General features: G+C 34.0%; 2 protein-coding genes across 2 annotated transcripts; both read left to right on the top strand.

The window, feature by feature from the left end:
* The first annotated feature begins 5042 nt into the window (after positions 1–5042).
* On the top strand, positions 5043–12594 carry LOC113752070 (pentatricopeptide repeat-containing protein At1g26900, mitochondrial-like). Its single transcript, XM_027296209.1, has 3 exons — positions 5043–5253; positions 5390–5556; positions 12406–12594. The coding sequence occupies exons 1-3, from the start codon at positions 5043–5045 to the stop codon at positions 12592–12594; spliced, it is 567 nt and encodes a 188-aa protein (XP_027152010.1).
* Positions 12595–16591: 3997 nt separating this feature from the next.
* LOC113752966 (acetylornithine aminotransferase, mitochondrial-like) lies at positions 16592–19411 on the top strand. The gene is made up of 3 exons (XM_027297037.1): positions 16592–17173; positions 17648–18082; positions 18688–19411. Exons 1-3 carry the CDS (start codon positions 16757–16759, stop codon positions 19219–19221), a joined length of 1386 nt encoding a protein of 461 aa, XP_027152838.1. The 5' UTR covers positions 16592–16756; the 3' UTR covers positions 19222–19411.
* Positions 19412–20751: the final 1340 nt, after the last annotated feature.

The raw sequence follows: 20751 nt of genomic DNA, 5'->3' as shown, positions 1-20751 counted from the left end.
TAAAAAAAAAAATAAAATAAATAATATTTTTTTTCTTAATAAATAATAAAATATTAAGGACATATACGTAATTTATAAAAATAAAAAAAATATATATAATATAAGTAATTTTATTATTAAATAAAAATAAAAATAAAAAATATATATATATATACCCAAGCTCGCGAGCCGGCTCGCGAGCTAACGAGCTTAATATTCTGAGCTCGAGCTCGAGCTCGAGTTTGACTCGAGCCGGCTCGAGCTCGACTCGAGTTCGATTAACATCGAGCTCGACTCGAGCTTGACTCGAGCCGCTCGCGAGCGGCTCGATTCGTTTGCAGCCGCTCGCGAGCGGCTCGATTCGTTTGCAGCCCTAGTTAGGACTGAGGAGTTAGTAGGATCGTACTTACTATTTTGTCGTATGACTGATGACGTGTCAGAATGTCCTCCACGTCAGACCACTAGCCGTTTCCATGTGGGTCCCGTGGTAACACTCTCCGATTCTGACGCCGTTAATTTGGGGCTCAATTCGGATCCAACAGAAGAAGTGCCTTCACCGTCTATCTTGGTAACGTCCGTCAAATGAGGGATCGTTGTCTTTTTTTTTTTTTTTTACCCATTATCCACCTGTGCCACCAAAATTATATTTAAATGGTTTGGTAGTAGAAAAAACATAATAATTATTAACGGGAAGGTAACGGTAAACTATTAATAAGATTAAATAAAAAATCACTCTCCATAGGTAAATTTCGGAATAAAATTTATGAGGTTGACCCTTGAGGATTTCTATTATGTGTTGTTGCATTGATGTAAACAAAACTGTGACGGGTATTGCTTTAGGAACACTAAAATCCATTTTTACATTGAGAAACTATTCAAAGTTTATTACCTTAATATTATCGAGGGAAAAAATTATTAGGATGAAAAAAATTCATTCCATTTATGTTGCTCAATATTCATGGTTGGTTATTGAGTAAAAGACAAAGGTCCCCCTTGTTTTTTGTTCTCGATTTGCCAGGTAATTGTGCTAGTATAATTTGCATTATCCAACGTTATTTTTTTTGTCTCCCTTATGCTATGAGGTTTTACTTGTATCATATGGTCCATAGGTGGAGTCGTAAATTAGGTTAATGTAATTACTATTGGGATAAGAAAATATAGGGAAAAGTAAGGTGAAGATAATGGAATTCTAAGGAAAGTTCATCTAATGAATATAATAAGCACGTTATGATGGTGTTTAGATGTTAATTTTATATAAAAAAAATAGATTTAAATAAGAAAAATATAAATGTAAGAGAGAATCATAATATTAATAGAATGGGTGTGATACAGACGTACGAATAGTAATAGACACGCGTTAAAAAATCTTTTCTAAGAAATTCACTAGGTAACTGTTGTCATCTGATATCACAACGATAATTATGATTATTTGGTGACCACAAAGTCTACGTGAACTGTTAAATGAGGTCTAATTTTCCTTATTCAGTGAAGTAATTCAGTGAAGTTCTGTAAAGATTTCGCAAGGGTGGTTGGCTTAATCACGGGAAAATGTGCTTGCATGGGAAAGATCAGCTGAACGGTTGATAAGCGCACATTAATCTGATTCCGGGACTTTGACTAACATGCGCCAATAACAATGCTTTATTTAACCAATAACTTTTTTTTTTTTTTTTTTGGGGAAGGTGTTTAGCCAATTACTGGGTTTGGGAAGCAAGATGTTAAAATCGCAAGGTGCATTGTAATTTGTAGGTGTTGCTGTCTTGGTTATGGTACTTTGTACCTGAGTCTTGACCTCTACTGGCTTGAATATTGGAAATCTTCTACAAAATTACAAATATAAATGTGAATGGCAAATTCAAAGCATCAAATAGTCTTCCAAGAAAGGTATTAGCAGTTCTAGCAAATATTCGCCATTGATGTAAGAAAATTTTGTTTCAACCAAAGGCATCATGCTAGCCTACCGAGATTAATCTAGTTTGTAAGACTCATTTGCCTTGTTTTAAGGAATATTCTCCTTGTTACTGATTTTTATTAGGGAAAATGACATGTTTCATCCCTTACATTTCACAAAAATATTCTTTTCGTCCCTCACTTTTAAAATGAAGCAATTTCGTCCCTGACATTTAAAAATTAAAACTATTACATCCTTGAACCCAATTTTCAATCTGAATCAAACCACCTATCAACCTGATTACAAATTTTGGAGGTATAATTGGTAGATCACTTGGTTAACTCAACTTGAATATAACTCAACTTGAATTCCTACATTGTCATTGTATACACTGATAGTTTTATGTACCTACCATATCATTTCAATTTAAATTTAAACACCAAATTTTGTATTTATGATACACATTTAGACTCGCAAGCGAATATACTAACGGTGCATGAAAAGATTTACCCAAAAGAAAAACCCGACTATTCCAAAACAAATAATGGCCTTTATGTTATAATAATATTATTTTTTTTGGTTTGATAAATGTCATGTGAATATGATGAAATTGACCGAATGACCTATCAATTCTATCTCCGAAATTTATTATTGGATTATTGGATGGTTTGATTCAGATTGAAAATTAGGTTCAGGGATGTAATAGCTTTAATTTTTAAATGTCAGGAATGAAATTGCTTCATTTTAAAAGTGAGGGACGAAAAGAATATTTTTGTGAAATGTGAGGGATGAAACATGTCATTATCCCTTTTTATTAGTAGATCATTTTGTCAGAGCTAACCCCCCCCACCCCCACAACACACACACACACACAGTATATGTATATGTATATCGTTGAAAAACATGTTAACAGTCTATTCTGGCGTTAGGATGAGTAATTTTTGCCCATACTGCATGTTTATCTTTTTATTTTTCCAATGGAAATTAAGAGTTTTATTACAAAACCTAGACAAAACATGAGTTTGCTAAAGGCTTTTTCTTTTTTGCTCATTAGCATCACTCACAAAAATGACAATTAGATAATTATTCCAGCAACATATACACAAAAACGGAACTCTTTCTTTTAAAAATATTTTTTCCGACAAGGGAATGATGGGATTTAAGAAACGAGAAGAAGATAGGGGAATTTGAGTTTAGAATTTCTTATTCCTCTGGGTTCAACCTTCACAGAAATCGAGCCTAGAATGTTTATAACCCTGACTAGTTTGAAATCTTTCCGTTTTGATTGCTATTTTTAGGAATTTTTACAGAAAATGTATTATAACGATTTGATGTATATGAATACGTTTACGAAAAAAGTAAAAAAATTTTTGCGAAAAATCACAATCCAAAAAATGTGTCATCTCACAAAATTTTCAGTCTACAAATAATTATTGTTTCGCCATGTTAATTATTAGTATATATTAGACTTAGTTTGAACAAGTTTATCTCGTAGTTGCTAAAGAATGGACCATGGTGTAAGTACAAATACACTTTTAAGTCCTTTAACTGAATTATTAAAAAAAAAAATTCCTTGTACTGAAGCCAACATTAATATTGAAGATTAAATGTCAAAAAGTTTGGTATGCAACTTTAACATCTCCTGCAACATCTGTTACTGTTATTGACCATGTCAAGCACTGAATTGATTATGCTGAATAACTTACTGCGGCTGGAAATCTTCCTCAAGATATGTAGAATACGAGGAAGAAAAAGATATTATTATTATTGTGTAGGACCGGATGCTAAAATTTCCCGTGATAAGATTTCCCATAAATCTTGCATTCTTTGTACTTTTGTGCACTTTTTTCTTTGTCTTTGACAATGTTGCCACACCAAAAAAAAAAGGTTTCCTTTTCTTCATTTTCGAGGAAATAAAGAAATTGGTTTACCGTTGCAAGAATTAGTTGTTGTAATTAATCATTGCTTCCAACTTTCTCGCGTAAGCGTTGAATTTTTGTGCCAACATGCTCAAGCATGCTCTCAAGTTGATTGAAAAGTTGCAGATGATAATTTGTCTTTAAATGAACCCAACATTTTTGCTAGACGTCACATCTGAAATGTATATTGTGAGATTATTTTTCTTTTTCTATTCTTCTACAATTAATTGTTTTTCTTCAGTTATAAGTAGTATGGATCATGGTAGCATGACAATAATAAGGGAAAGTATCTGTAAATTTATACGCCTAAAAGTTTTAAATAAGGAATAAAACAACGATAGATTTGAAAGAGTTGTTTATAACTTTGAAAGTTATAGTGTTGACAATCATTTTTTTAAAGTAGTATTTAAACAATAAAAATCTATTTATGCAACTCTAGTTATAGCATGAACTTTTAGTTAAGCTTTGCTCCCTATGTTAATATATTTGAACACTTGCATGAATTAATAGATATTTTGTGATAATCACACTTGAAAGATGCTTAGTATGAACTTTTATCACAAATCATAGGGATTAGCTAAATGAAGACAGATAAAACTCTAAAAGTTTTCTCGAGTTTGTAGGGATAGGGTTCGAATTCCCCTATTTCTAACTTCCCTTGTTTTCCGGTTTCTCTCGCACTAAAAAAATAAAATCCATTGAAAGAATGTCTGACCTATGCAATTTCCACAATTAAATGGAGTCACTCTCAAGAAGGTCATTTTCTAAAAGAAAGAGGGGGTGACTGAAGTTAATTTTAGATTTATTTTGTCAATTCTCTTCAATTTCAAAGCCTTCAACCTTTTTTTTTTTTTTGGGAAAATCGTTTAAAACGTCCCTCACATCATTAGATTGGTCTTGATCAATTACCATTCACACTTGGCAAGCTTCTTGCATGTTCAATACAAGATATAAACTATGCAGGCTTCATTTTCAAACATATACAAAAACCAAATCTTTATATGTTTAATACTATCCTGAGAGCCTATTCAATCAGTGAGAATCAAAAATAGATTTTTGTTCTTTTCAATTCCTTGAGGGCTCAAGAAATTGTGCTTGATGAATTTACTTTTGTCTAAGTTCTTAAATCTTGTTGCAAAAAGTTTGCCACTTGGACTGGCCTTGGTGTTCGTTCAATTGTTGTGAAATCTGGGTTTCAGCTATTTTTGAATGTAAAGAATATGCTTTTGCATTTTTACTGTGCCTGTCAGAGAATGGGGGAGGCCCGCAAACTGTTTGATGAAATTGTAGGAAGGAGAGACTTAATATCGTGGAACATTTTGATGGGAGGATATCTTTGTGCATCTCAGAATTATTTGGTTGTAGACTTGTTTAGGCAGTTATGTACCAGTGGTCAAATTGTTGGCAAGACCACAATCTTGAGTGTTATCTTGGTTGCTGGGGAACTGAATTGCGTTATGACAGGTGAGTGCTTACATGGATATTGCATAAAGTTTGGTTTTTGCTTGGATTTAAATGTGATGAGTGCTTTGATTTTCCATGTATGGTAAAATGGGCTGCATTGATTCTGGGAGTAGGGTGTTTGCTAACGTTTCTGCAGGAGATGTTGTCTTGCGGAATTGTCTCACAGATGGATATGCTAAAGGTGGCCTGCTAGATGAAGCATTAGATTTACTGGGTTTGATGAAGCTGGAAGAAGTAAAACCCAATGCATCAACTCTAGCAGGGTTGCTCTCAGCTTGTGCTTCATCCGGGGCTCTGGCATTGGTTCAATGTATACATGACTGTGTAGAAGAATTGCAGGAGTTTAGGAACCAAATGAAGCATTGTATTATAATTTAGGGACTAAAGTGATCTAATTTAGAATATAGGGATCAAAATTGGAATTGATGTATAGTTTAAGGACTATAGTTTAGAGACTAGGGTGTCTCAATTTAAAATTTAGAAATCAAAGTTGAAATTATAGGATAGTTGAAGGATGCAAAATGAAACTAATGATTTCAATAGTAAATGTGCATTTAATATGAATTCAAATTTGAAATTCAAATCATGCACGTGTGGCATACATGTAAAACTACTAAGAAAAATTCAATACACTATTAGTTCATAAAAAGTTAATTTATATGCTATTAATGCATAAAGAGTTAATCTATAAAATATTACAAAGTTTTTAAACACATCTTTCCTCTCCGTTTATTTATCCTTATTATTCACCGATGGAAACCTTTCAATAAGTAACAAACCATTGACTCACTAATGTATAGTTGCTCTAATCAACCACTGGGTCAATGGCTCAGTGGCCACCAGGGAGGGACTTAAGTCCCTTTTTGGGCTGTAGGTGAGGAACCCTCGCCTGTAGCGAAAAAAATCTAAGGCTAAGTTTGGGAGTTTAGGATAGAAAAGAAAAGAAGGGAAAACTTAAGTTATGAAAGAAGAGAAGAGAAGAGAAGGGATTGTTATGTTGTTTGGGAGTTTTGAGAATTAGTGGAATGATTTTGGATATGAAAGTCATTAAATATTTGTTCAAGACATTTTTAAGGATAAAATGGGTATTTTAAAAAACTTTCATAAGCTTCCTCCAACTTTCTCTCCATTTCTCTCCAATTTGGAAGGAAAAATTTTGCATACTATTCATCCTCTTAAATCATTCCATTTCCCTTCTTTTCTTTCCTACTAAAAACTAACAAACGAAAGAAAAGCTAACTTTCTCTTCTTTCCCTTTCTTTTCTGTCCGAATCCTCCACTCCCAAACGAAGCCTAAGGGTTGTGTCATAGTACTCTCTTGGTCTAGTTGGGTCTGTATACCCACTAGTCCCTACCACAGTCTCTTTAGGCTCCCTTTCCCCCTAAATTAGGATAGAGTAGGATAGAGTAATGCTTTCTTCTTCTTTTTCTTTTCGACAAGGATAATCTTAGAAACCTCCCTGAGATTTTTGACAATTTCACCAAGCTCCTCTAAAGTTTTTAGAATTACACTGACCTTCCTTTAGATTTGGAATTTGGTAAGAAAATCAGTCCATGTCAGAAAAAGTGAACATAAAAAAGTAATTTCAGAAGAAAGAAGGAAATTTGTTCCCACAAATGCCCTTTTTGAAGGCGTACAAGTTAATATTAGTAAAATAATGGAAACTAATAAAAGCCAGAAATAAAATAGTAGAAGTGAGGGGATGTTTGTGAAATAAAGAAAAAGAGTCAGAAGTGGCATCTAACCATTTAAGCTCAAAGTTATAGCAACAGCTACTGCTTTCTTTTCGTACAAAAAAGGAAAAAAAAAAAAAAAAGCTACTGGTTTCTTTTGCAACAGCTATATTTGAATGCCTTTGCAATAGCCTATAAAGTTATCAACCAGCATGATGAAACATGACATTTTCACTTTAAGCATCAACATTTAAGGTGGAAAAGAGTGATATATTGCAGCCATTTTGCAAGCTAAGATTGAAGGTGTAGAAGCTATGGCATCTTCAAGCTTGAGCAAGTAATCAAGGAATCAGGAATTTCATGCCTCATATGTATCATCGTATTTACATATCCAGGTATTTCACTTAATACTTTTCGGCAACATCATATGCCAAGTTAATGTACAAGTAGCCATTAGGATCAACATTTGGAATCCTCACTTTTCTTCCCTTGTAATGCACAACTATGTCATAAAGCACTACCAATGTTCACCATCCTACATTATTCACATTAATAGTTAAGTACTAACAATCATTAACATGATTATGTGATAATGAAACACTTTTAGTCAATAAATGAAGAAAAAAAAGCACAACTTTGATTTCTAAAACTAGATTTGGCAGAATAGACAACTTATCTAACTACATGTACCAGAATAGGCAATTTATCTAACTATATTGTCTAGTTGTAGATTATCAAGTCATTCAACAACTATGATCAACACAATAGATGTTGATTTTTTGCATGCCTTCTAGCTTAGCAACCAACTAAGTTCATGGTTTTTGACATGTGGGATTTAATGTGAATCATGATGAACTCTGAAAATTTAATGTTTTGAAAGTAACATGTCATATTTGATCATATTACATTGAGAGATGACAGAGCTTGCATACCTTTTTTGTTGTTCTTTTTGCAATTTACAGTACTCCTTTCTTTTTCCTTCAAAACAACAAAATTAGAATGCTACCATCATTGCCTCACCAATTGGAACCAAAATTGCAGGTTTCTACAGCTTTCATCTTCTCCATGTTTCTCCTTAATTTTCTTTCTTCTCCTTGATGCCTTTTTCAAAATTGTAAAGGACTAATTTATTGTCCTTGTCCCTAATGTCAATCAACAAAATGATGCCATATTGGTGAATGAATTGGTGCCACTTCCTTAATTGCAGTTAGGGTTTTTGATTAGCATGATTCCAATAGTTATGTTCGTTAATGAATTTAAAAGATTTAATTTGTGCCCTAATGACTTATTTATCAGATTTTAGTCTTCTAATGACACATAAAGTCATGGGAATGATAGTAATTTCACACCATGTGATGTAAGCAATTGGGCTCCAAGTTTTGCTAAAGGAAGTCAGTGTAATTTTGAAAATCTAAAAGGAGGTCAGTGAAATTGCTAGAAACCTCAAGCGAGGTTTCTAAAATTATCCCTTTTTCGATTTGTACTTAAACTTTTATTTTATATTAGTCAAATAAGGTTTTCTAACAATTGTAATTAGTTTTGCGCACGAAATTTACACCAAATTTTCCATTTAAATACGTTGCCATTTACTACGTTTAAGGCTTTAATACATTACCTTTCTGTAAAATTTACACCTAATTAAGAACCCTTTAACTAGTGCTATCTATATTTATTATTTACTAGTAGGAAAAAAGGTGTGCAAATTTTAAAAAAATATTAAGTTTTTTATTAAATTCAATAGAAGTTTTTTTTTTCTTATTACTTTTTGTTACAAACAAATAGAAATTATTGTGTGTGGAAGTTGTTAGAAGTTACTAAATTAAGTAGTTATTCTCACTAAATCTTTACTTTTTATAGGGATAAAATTAAAAATTCAAAAAATGACATAAAATTTTAATCTCAAACTTCCTCCTCATGCTTTACATATAGGAAGATTTTTTTTGACTAGTTAACAAATATTCCCGTTGCTTACAAGGTCTGTTTGGTAATATGTAGGGGTGGCAATCGGGTCGAATTCGGGTTAGCGGGTCGGGTTGAGACCCGGGTATTTAAAAAAAAAAAACCCCCGCTGACCTGAACATGACCCGCCAACCCGAAACTGGTCAAGATACCTGACACGAACCCAAAAATTTCGGGTTCGCGGGTCGACCCGAAATGCCCGAAATTTAATTTATTAATTTATCACTATAATTTCTAATAAAATCAATTTATCACAAAACTAATTACATAATCAAGCAATAAAAATTTAAATAAATAATTTCAAACCAAATCTAAAATAAATTAAACACCGTAAAAGTGTTTTATTCCAAACAAAATATAAAATAAATTAAAACAGTATAAAAGTAAAAAATAATATAATATATTATTTGTCCAAATATAATAATTTCAACTTCATACAAATTAAATAAATTCATTTAGGATTAAGTAATTAATGTCTTTAAAAAAAAAGAATAACTTAGTTTAGTTAGATAAAATAATTTTATGTTTATTAAATTATTTTTAATTCGTAAACGGGTCATATCAGGTCACCCACGGGTTGACCCAAAATCAATTTTTTTTTTTCGAGTTCATCGGGTTCAACTCGATTCTGACCCGAACCCCCGAAACCTCAACCCAAACCCATTAATTTCGTGTTAGATTCGTGTCGTGTTTTCAAGTCGTGTAAAAAATTGCATCCCTAGTAATATACAATTAACCCTTTCATTTCAGTTCTCGTTGAAATTTCGTGCAATTCGGTCTGATTATTGTACCTTCTACATTATTTAGTCTACAATTACTTTAAATTATTGTACTCAAAGTACAAATGCTACACACGAATAAAATCTTACTATAAGATAAGCAAAGGTTCAAAGTTACTGAAGCAACTCCCTTTGTTGACACGTGGCACTATAGGTGAATTTTGAGCTTTCTCTTTTGCTTTCTCTATGGACTTGGCATTGTCTTATGGAATTGGCATTGTTTTATAAGGTTGACTAGGAGAGGAAGGTCTTCTACCTATGGTCATAAGATTGAAATATTTTTAAAAGACTTTTCAAACTCTAAAATTTGGAGAGATATAATTCAATTGCAATGTCATTTACATGATCATTTCAACTTATATTTGACAAATTAACTTAAGTTTTAATCAGATTACAATGTTATTATCATTATTATTATTTAAGTTATATTTATATTTATTTCAATATGAATTATCATTTAAAGTTATATTTGACAAATTAAGTTGCATTTGTTAAAAATCGTCGAATTGCATGGACTTTTTCAAATTATTATATTCTTTGACATTTTGTTATTTTGTTAATGTAACGAAAAAGATTATTTAAAACTAATTTCATCTTATCATAAATAAAAAGATTATTGCCGCTGCTTAATATAGTGTGCATTTTTATGTTTCAAATTTATTTTAATTTGTTCATATTAAAATATTTGGTAGCATTTGACTTTATGTTCATATATTTTTGTTATCAATTCTATTTTAATTCATTTATACCTTAATATGTGTTTTTTTATTACAATTAATGTTTTCCTTTCTTAATCAAACGACTGCATTAATGTCTAAATGACAAAAATATGTGTATCTCATTTCATTAAAATGCTTGTTTTCATGGTAACCATTAGATTTGCATTTTTTTTCTTATTTTCTATGCTGTCAGATTATTAAATTATTCAATAAAGCTTATTTATTATTAGTTCTAATTTGGAGAGAAAAATGTTTTTCCAAACTTATTGGATTATTAGATTATTCAACAGCCAACTTACAGATTGCTTGGTTCTTCTATTTTTCCTTTGCTTTGCTTGTAATAAGTCACAAGTCAAATAATACAGTCATTCTTCAACTATTCAACTTTTTCTTAATTACCTAACCAAATTAGATACTTACGTTTTTCTTCCAAGTTACGTTGTCCTTCACAAGAAAGTCAACCGTTTGATGAATTATCAATTGTACTTCATCTATTTATAACCATTAGATTGAAAGGCAAAGTACTAGCTTAGTTTAAATTTCATAGACTACTTTTTTAGATGAAATTATTATCAACAAACTAACCTTGAATAGTATAGTACATACCATTACATACACTACCAACCTTTATTGTGTTTCATTTCTTTCTTGTTTTATTTCCGTCTCGTTCTCACATAGCAGAGAGAAAGCTTCCTTCACTTGCTTGTTTTCTCACGTTTGGTAATACAATTTTTCTTACTTTTCATTCCAACAAATCCATGCATTTATATCTTGCTATAGTAACATATACTTTCTTTTGCATGTTTTTTTTTCCTTTTGCAATATTACTTTCACTACTCAAGATTTTTGCTCTGCCTATCACTTTATTCCAAGTACTTACTTCACTTATTTTATTTATTGCCAGTTAAACCTACATAAACCAACTGGAATTGCCACCACTTTTTCTATCTATTTTATTTTATTTTATTTATGTGTTAATACTTGCTTTTTATTACAACGATTTTTTTCGCTTTATTAACCAGCAATGCATTAAGATGCTCTTTATAATATATTTACACATGGCATTCAACTTATAAACAATCATTCAAATTTTGTTACCCTTGAACACTTTAGGGTACACACAGCCAGGCCTTACTAGTACATGATATAAAATAAGGCAAAATGCCTAGATGGCCCTCGAACTATTTAAAAGTTCAAGTTTTGGCCCCCCCAACTATTAAATGAATGCTTTTGGCCCTCTATTTAATTAAATGATATATTTGTGGCCCTTTTGTGAACTAGAGTCATTAAGTCCAACAGAAAGAGCAACATGTGCAAGGCACAAGGCATAAGTGAGGGCGTTTTTGTCAGCATAAGTCACCAAATAGAGTAAAACGATTCACTATCTGGTAAATGGCAAGTCCATTACCAAAATCCATATCTTACGCAAAAAAATCATCGATGAAAACCCAAACGGCTCAACACAAAAAATTCAAGATATAGTTGCCTGAAGGATCGAAGGTGTTTGCATGTAGAAGAAATCTTCAAATGTACGTTCATCGATAATAAATTGGGGGATCAGAAGAAGGGATGATTTCATTGAATCGTACATGGTGTATAGCATGTTGATCTTCAAGCTCTTACAACTATCTCTTTTGTCATTCGTATGTAGATCTGTTTAGTGGGTTGGGAACGACATGATGTATGGTGTTCATTGTGGGTGGGTTAGGGCTTAGGATTGCAAATATTAATCTGTACGGGTGGTATTAAAAGTGAGGTTTTTGGGTCCTAAAAATGGGGTTTTATTGTCAGCAATGACAAGAAATGTGGTCCTAACGTCTTTATTTAAATGGGCCAAGAAACAAGGTTTAAGATAATAGTGTATTTGTGTATTAGTAGTTGTTGATTAAAGTAAACATTTTTAGTCAATAACATTGGAATGTAGTTCATATATAGGGTTATTAAATTGGACTAGTTACTGATAACTCATGAATAGTAAATTGATTTGATTAAAAAAAAATTTTTTTGCACATTGACTGCAGCACCTAGGTTCAAATGGTTCATTATATGGATACATCATGAGGGTAGAATTAGTTGGGGACAGTAAGTTAGCTATGTTGATAGGGAAACAGATTGTGGATATATGCAATGTTGAGAGAAGGTCTATTCGTGAATTGAACAAAATGGTTGAGGAGCTAGGTCATGCTGATGCAACATTGATATACTATTAAGTTGAACCAGACAAAGACCTATCAAATGGATTAAGGGAGTTATGTACTGATCAGCATATCAATATGTTTTGTGAATGGGCCTACACTTTTATAGTGATGGAGATGTACTGTAACCATTTAATAGAAGAAGAAATTGTGGAAGTATTTACACATGAATTAGCTCTTGAGAATGACATGCAAAGGAGAAAATCTGGGGTCTTGATTGAAAAGCTTGATGAGCAAGGCCATATTGTTAGCCATCCTTGTCTCCTTGTCTTGATTTGGTGACCAAGAGAAACAAATTCACTGAATCCAAGTTTTCCATGGAGCAGTTCAAGGCTGACCCCAAGTTTGAGTTGGGAATGAAATTTGAATCAAGAGCCCAATTCAAGGCTACTGTTAGAGAGTATGGTATCAGATTGGGAAAGCCAGTATGGACCAAAAAAAAGAGCCAAAGATAGTGAGGGCCAAATACAAAGAACCCTATCAATGGTTTGTCTTTGCTTCGATAGAGAAGGCACTTGGAACAAATGATCTGGTGGTGAAAACAATGAATGATATGCATGAGAACTGCAATCACGCTTGGAAAAATAGGAATTTAAATGCCAAATGGTTGGTTGATAGGTATGTTGAGAGGATAAGAACAAACCTTCACATGCCAATTAGGAAGTTAAGACAATCAATGCACAAAGACTACGAAGTAGATGTATCTAGATGGGTTGCTACTGAGGCAAAGGCAAAGGCAATTGAGCTGGTAAGGGGTTCTGCTAAAGCACAACACTCAAAAATCTCGGAGTATTGTGAAGAGATAATGAAAACTCATGCTAGTGGTATTATGTAGGTGATGTTTTCTCCATTTAGAACTCCTAGAGAGAATCCTAGATTCATGAAATTGTATTGTTGTTTGAGGCCAATGAAGAAAGGATTTCATGATAGTTGTAGACCAATAATAGGATTGAATGGTTGCCACACTAAGGGCTCCTATCTATTGGAAAAAAAAAGCAACTGAGCAGTAGAGGTGATTCTTGACACTTTTGAAGGGTAACTTAGAAATTAACAATCAATTCCACTACACATTTATTTCTGATCAGCAGAAGGTATGCCATTTATTGTATCATAACTATTAGTTTTTTTTTTTTTTGCAAGCCACAGTTATCCATTTGTTTGTTCTTGCTATAGGGGTTGGATAGAGCACTTTCTGGCATGCTTCCGAACTCTGAACATATCTACTACATGCAGCATATGTATAAGAACTTCAAAAAAAAACATCCTAGACAAGGCTTAAAGGACAGAATTTGAAATATTGCTAGCAGTACAACAGTCCCACATTACAATAAAGCTATGGATGACTTGGAAAAGTATGATAAAGAGGCCTTATAGTGGGTCAAGAATGCTCCACCTCCTAGACACTGGTGCAAAGCTATCTTCCCTACTTACACAAAATCTAATATGCTAGTAAATAATTTGCATGCGTCATTTAATGCACACATTTTGGAGGCAAAAGAATAGTCTATTATATCAATGCTAGAGTCAATTAGAATTATGCTGATGGAGAGGATTCACATAAGAAAGTTAGCAATACAAAGGTACAAAGGTCCCACAGGCCCATTGATTAGGGAAATTGTAAAAGAGAGGGTTAAATTAGCAAGTTAATGGAAGCCAATTTTCAATTCAATTGATGGTTATCAAGTTCATGGCCCACATGGGGCCCAATTTGCTATTAATTTGAAAAAAAAGGCACTGCACATGTCTGTTATGGGAAGTGAGTGGTATTCCTTTCTATCATGCTATTGCTTTTATTCACATGAACAATGGTGACCCACACAAACAGCTAGATAAGTGTTATAGTAAGGAGCTATTCCTTAGAATCTACAATAATGTCCTATTAGTGGTCTGGATCATTGGCCCTCTTCATCAATGCCAATGTTGGATCTACCATTAAGTGTAACTCAACTCGGGAGGCCCAAGTAAGCTAGAAGAAGGGATGTAACTGAAGGTAAAAATCATGGAAGAAAATTAAGGCGAAGAGTTGTGATACACTGCAGGAAATGTGGGGTAGCAGGACATAATGCAGCAACATGCAAAAAAGAGGACAATTCAAGGGTGTCTCAAGAAGATCAACAACAAATAGGAGTTAGTGAAGGGTAGCAGTCAGTAACAAATACATCACAGCAGGTCAGGAGCTTTAAAACTTGATACGTCTTGGTATTAATTTTTCAAACATAATGTATCCATGTAATTTATAATGATGACAGGTCAAAAGGGTTCGAGGCAAAGCTAGACAATATTCGAAAGCACAGTAGGGTACCCATAAAAGGTCATACTAGTAGCCTATGCAGAACCAATCCAAGCAACCAGAGATTGCATAGGAGCATTCCCACCAGCAACAGGCTGCATATAAGCCATCTCATCAGAAAAAGGCTACATATGAGCACTCCTAGTAGCTGTAGCAACCTGTTTATCAGCAACATACCAATTGACTTAGAAGGACTTCTTCTAAGAGACCATTAACTGATACCAATGGAATGATAAATTTGAACTATGCTTATTTAGGAAAGAGCCCCCCATTTATCTTTGGGAATTGGAGAGAGAAGTGGAGTGGGAGAAAAAAGAGGGGAACAGAGTCTGGAAGAGGACAAGGGAATGAAAAATGAGAGACAACTACTTCTCTTTTTGTCATTTGGTGATAATTGTAAATGATGTCAACCTGCAAGGCTAGCAACAACTCTCTTCTTTTCAATTGTAATTTTTGGTTCATGGATATGTGTTGGTTATCAATTGTAATTAGTTAGCTGGAAACTTGTTTTTGTTATAGGGGTTGATTTGTGGTACAATAAGTCGAAAATTTGGTGTAAACTTGCTTTTTGTAAATAGGATCAAGACTTTGGTTAATTAATGGGAATTGGTTCTTTTCATTTCTTCTGCCTGTTGAACCTTGGTTAGTAACACATTTCAAATGAACTCACGCTATCATTAACATTCATGACTGAATTAACATCTAATTTACAATAGGAATACCATGCTATTCAACTAACAATAGGGCTTACAAATTTTGTCTAAACATACACTAGCTTCACCAAACTAGCTAAACATTCCACAAGCCTATCCACTATGTACATTTGCGACTACATCTGAAGAGTCCTAAACAGAGCGTATATTTGCTACTACACCTATAGAGTCTAAAATAGGGCCTTAATCTATTGCAAATAGGTTGCATTCCTTCCCTTTTGAACCCAAACAAGTAGTATCACAATCATCCAAGTAATCAAAAATAACCTTATCAGAATCTTGTTCAACCATTTATGTGATCGGATTTCTTTTTGCAACTCTATTATTTTCTAATTCTTGTTTTCCAGCTTTGTCTCCAACATTCTTCTAACATCTTCACTTTTATCCCTTTTTTTTGGCTGTCCGATTGATTTTCTTAAGAAGACTAGGTATCAACTCTACAGAACATCGACACATTTTCCCGTCGATCCAAGACCAGTGCTAGCAGCCACCATCTGCACAAACAACATACCTCCTCCCCGGATTCCTATTGGTCCATGAAGTAATCATCTTACAAGTTTTGTCGCATCTGCAATTGGGGATGGAAGGACTCTGATATGCGCTATTATCATCTGCACAAACACCATCTGCCCTTGTGGCCCTTAAAATGGCCATGAAAATATGAAGAAAGAGACTTCCTTTCACGCTTTAACCTAGCAACTATAGTGTGCTAATGAAGACGCCCCTCACTTATTCCTGTGCCTCGCGCCTGTTGCTCTTTCTGTTGGACTTAATGACTCTAGCTTATGGAAGAGTCACAAACATATTATTTAACTAGATGGAGGGTCAAAAGTATTCATTTAATAGTTAGGAGCCAAAACTTGAACTTTTAAATAGTTCGAGGATCATTGGGGCATTTTGCCCTATAAAATAATATTCAGTATAATATTACAATGCATCTCTACGTCAAAACACGTGCAACAATCGAGCAGAATCGCACAAAATTCGATCTGGGTCCTTGTCGGGTTGGTAATAAGCAATTAACCCTTTCATTTCGGTCGGCCGCAAAATGAACGTTGGCCGCCCCCGACACCGCCCTCGAGCATTCTTCTCTTTCATCTTCCTCCCTATTTCTTGACTGAAATCCTGATCTGCAAAGCCAATTCCACTAATATCAAAACCCTAAATCAAAACCATGAGCAGCTCCAGTCATCTCTTCTCCATCAACCTAGTTGATTTCCGCCATTCACGTTATTCAATCTCCCAAAACCGTCAAGTTTTGTCCCCATTAGCCTGCCTGAATGTGGACGTCCGGGCACCAGATTCTGTCTCATCGAAGCCGCCAGCTTTAGGACAAAATGCTCAAAGGGTTAAAGAGATTATGGAGGAGGAGAACAGGGTTTTGGTGGGGACCTATGCTAGAGCCCCTGTTGTGCTCTCTAGCGGCAAAGGTTGTAAATTGTATGATATTGATGGTCGAGAGTATTTGGATTTGACTGCTGGAATTGCTGTTAATGCCCTTGGGCATGGTGATCCTGATTGGCTGCAGGCGCTGACTGACCAAGCTAATACTCTCACCCATGTCAGCAATATATATTATTCTGTTCCACAGGTAAAGTTCTTTCTCTCTCTTTTTTTTTTTAGAATTCTTTTTCTGCTTCTTGTTTCTGTTTATTTAATAAGTTAATAAATAATTCGTATAATCTGCGCAAATGGAGTTCTTTTAATAACAAGTGTTTGGTATGGAATCTATGTTTTTCTGTGATTTTGAAGGTGTTTTAATTGAATTTGGAATCTGTTTCAAGTTTGAAATTGATGTGGATTGTAGGAGAGGAAAGAGATAGTGATATAGTGTAGTATTTTGAAATTAAAAGCATGTGAATTGTGTTAGTTGTAAATGTTTTAGGACTTTCTGGACGAGGAAATTTGATTTGTTTGGGGAATTCTGGATTGTATGATGGAAATGGTTGTTCAGTTAACTCTTGAAAGTGCAAATTTTCCAGAAGATTAAATTGGTGTTCTACATTTCGCTCTTGCTTTTTCTATGAGCAAGATCAATGTTACTAAAGCTATTGTGGAATTTCAGGTTGAACTTGCCAAGCGTTTGGTTGCTAGCTCATTTGCTGATCGTGTATTCTTTACGAACTCTGGTACAGAAGCAAATGAAGCTGCAATAAAATTTGCAAGGAAATTTCAGAGATATTTGCACCCGAGTGAAGAACAGCCACCTGTGGAGTTCATTGCCTTCAGCAACTGCTTCCACGGAAGGACTATGGGAGCTCTTGCTTTAACAAGCAAGGAGCATTACAGAATTCCTTTTGAACCAGTGATGCCAGGAGTCAACTTTTTGGAATATGGCGATACCCAAGCAGCAACAAAGCTGATAAGTAGTGGCAAGATTGCAGCTGTTTTTGTAGAACCTATCCAGGGTGAAGGTGGTATATACAGTGCCACAAAGGAGTTCTTGGAGGCATTGCGCACAGCCTGTGATTGTGCTGGGGCACTTCTTGTCTTTGATGAGGTAAGTTTATTAAGACATGCAATTGGGCACAAGGAACATGGAGTACTAAGTGAGACACAATAGCCATATCCCCATTTGTTGGTGCATAATAAGTTTTCCAGAAGCTCAGGGAAAAGATTATTAGTGTGTGTAGGTGCTCGTCAGATATCCCATCCTGCAGCTAACGCTTGGTGGTTGTTTCACATTTTTCTTTTTGATTTTACATGTCTTGGAATTTCATGAAACAAAATACTTGACAATTGTTGCCATTACGTTAATGTTAGGCCGACCAAACAGTCAAAAAAATGGGATTTAAGATTCAGAAAAATGATGTCATAGAACTTTCCTTGTGTTGAAATCAGGGGAAAAAAGGCTCTCCAGCACGATTCTACTGAGCTCCTCCATCTGATGTAGTTCTTAGCACAAATTCTCAATTACTACAATTGGATGTTTATTGCATTAAACTTTTTACTTTGGTAAATCAATCCTGAAATGTTTGAAAGATAAGGATGCTAAACATCAGAGTTGAATGTGCTCATTTGATTACTTCATGGTATTCCCTTATACTACTATCTGTTTAATGTGGTTTACAACAGTGACACCTAAATGCTTTCTCTCTCCTACAGGTTCAATGTGGCCTAGGCAGGGCTGGTTATCTTTGGGCTCATGAAGCTTATGGCGTATATCCAGATATGATGACTCTTGCCAAACCTCTTGCTGGTGGTCTACCAATTGGGGCTGTGCTGACGTCTGAAAGGGTTGCTGGCTGCATTAGTTATGGAGATCATGGTAGCACCTTTGCTGGCAGTCCTCTTGTTTGTAGTGCTGCAATTGCCGTAGTAGATAAAATCTTGAAACCTGGATTTTTGGCCAGTGTCTCCAAGAAAGGCAAGTATTTTAAAGATTTGCTAGTTAAGAAATTAGGGGGAAATGCACATGTGAAAGAAGTACGGGGCTTAGGGCTTATTATTGGCATAGAGCTGGATGTACCGGCCTCACCACTCGTTGATGCATGTCGACAATCTGGTCTTCTCATTCTCACTGCAGGGAAAGGCAATGTGGTTAGGCTTGTCCCTCCATTAGTTATATCAGAGCAGGAACTAGACATTGCTGCTGAAATCTTGCTCGATTGTTTGCCAGCTCTCGATGGGAGTAGCTAGAAATAGATGACAGTTCAGTTTCTTTTGTATGCTGACTATGCTTAGTTCATGGAATCCTATCCCTGTTGTAATATACACTAGTCAGTATCTTGTATCATTTGTATGTGCTATTCAATCTTAACATACCTAAACATGAGACCAACAATTCTAGTTAGATGAGGAATAGTTTCACTGCTTATATTCGTAGTTACTCTCTTCTAATCGTTTTAAACTCTTTGATCATGTGTAGTAGATCTCAATATGTTGTTTTCTCCATGGGGTTTTTTTGATCGCTTGCATTTTTAAGAGAACATAATTATTGCACGGTTAATGTTCAGCATCACGATGGTTATCTGCTTCCGGCTTGTCTAATTCCATGAATACTTTGCACAATTGAGCTGGACGAAAATTACTAGTAATAGATAATGAGTGATGAATTAAAGGATTAAATGCACTAAATCCCCCTAAATTATGTAGCGAGTTGCTAGTTTAAAACCCCCCCCCCCCCCCTCTCCCCTCCCCCACAACAAAAAAAAAAAAAAGAAAAGAAAGAAAAGGCCCACAAAACCCCTGAACTTTTTTCATAGGCATTTTGCCCACCTTGATGATATGGTTGGACAAAGTTATCCCTTCTATCTTGATTATTATCATTTTTATATTTCCCTTCATTTTCTTTATAGTTTCTTCCTTTTTTTTTCATTATTTGACTCTCATGTTATTATTATTATTTGTACACCCTAAATAAAATTTGTTATTTCCTTTAACTTGTATACTAGATTGGTGGTAGCTAGTCTATTTGTTACTTTCCAATGCCAGTAATTAATAATAAACTCTATATGATGACAAGATCTATATTATTATATTTTGGAGCCCATTTGATTTAAGAGCTTGAAATGTTTGATTTAAGAGCTTGAATTAATTAAATATGTAGTAATGAAATAGAGCAATTGATTAATCAATTGTCAATAATTACGGCTAACAAATGAACAAATCAACTAACATAATTGATGTTTATTTTTTATGTTTTACTATAAATAACTTGTGAACCTTTCTTTCACGTCTGATCTACAGTATGTTACGTTTGATTAAGCAATTGAAAACTCAAACTAGTTTATATATATGCACTTAAATTATTGCATTACTACATCAAATACGCTTTCCAATGTAGGTAAGTATATTTAGTAGCATTATAGAGTTTATAATGAATGAATTATTAAAAGTGAATTTAAAAAATAAAAAAAATAAAAATGAATTAAAGAAAATTAAAAAAATTAGGGTAATTATTTCAGAGTAGAATGAAGAATTGGCTAGTGGCACGAGAGAAAAAGAAAAAAAAATAAAATAAAAGGAAAAATAAGAGGGAGAAAAGAAAAAAAAACTAAAAAGATAGAGAAAAAAAGAACAAAGAATTAAGTTAGGAGGGACAATTTTCTCCAAATACATCATTAAGGGGTACAAAATGCCTGTAAAACAAGTTTAGGGGGTAAACCGCTTCTTGGTGTATATTTCAAGGGATTTTAGTGCATTTATTAGGATATATACCCTAAAATG

The sequence above is a fragment of the Coffea eugenioides genome, chromosome 11 (genome assembly GCF_003713205.1).
Source record: "Coffea eugenioides isolate CCC68of chromosome 11, Ceug_1.0, whole genome shotgun sequence".
Taxonomy (NCBI): Eukaryota; Viridiplantae; Streptophyta; class Magnoliopsida; order Gentianales; family Rubiaceae; genus Coffea; species Coffea eugenioides.
Note: the sequence above shows the minus strand (reverse complement) of the source record. Positions and strands in the feature narration are given on the sequence as shown.

Bases quoted from the DNA above. Each gene is read 5' to 3' on its own strand.
- LOC113752070 (XM_027296209.1), top strand. From the start codon at position 5,043: ATGGGGGAGGCCCGCAAACTGTTTGATGAAATTGTAGGAAGGAGAGAC. The intron at 5,254-5,389 runs GTGAGTGCTTAC...ACGTTTCTGCAG, and splicing joins ACTGAATTGCGTTATGACAG to GAGATGTTGTCTTGCGGAAT. The intron at 5,557-12,405 runs GTTCAATGTATA...CATTGACTGCAG, and splicing joins CATCCGGGGCTCTGGCATTG to CACCTAGGTTCAAATGGTTC.
- LOC113752966 (XM_027297037.1), top strand. From the start codon at position 16,757: ATGAGCAGCTCCAGTCATCTCTTCTCCATCAACCTAGTTGATTTCCGC. The intron at 17,174-17,647 runs GTAAAGTTCTTT...GTGGAATTTCAG, and splicing joins TATATTATTCTGTTCCACAG to GTTGAACTTGCCAAGCGTTT. The intron at 18,083-18,687 runs GTAAGTTTATTA...TCTCTCCTACAG, and splicing joins CACTTCTTGTCTTTGATGAG to GTTCAATGTGGCCTAGGCAG.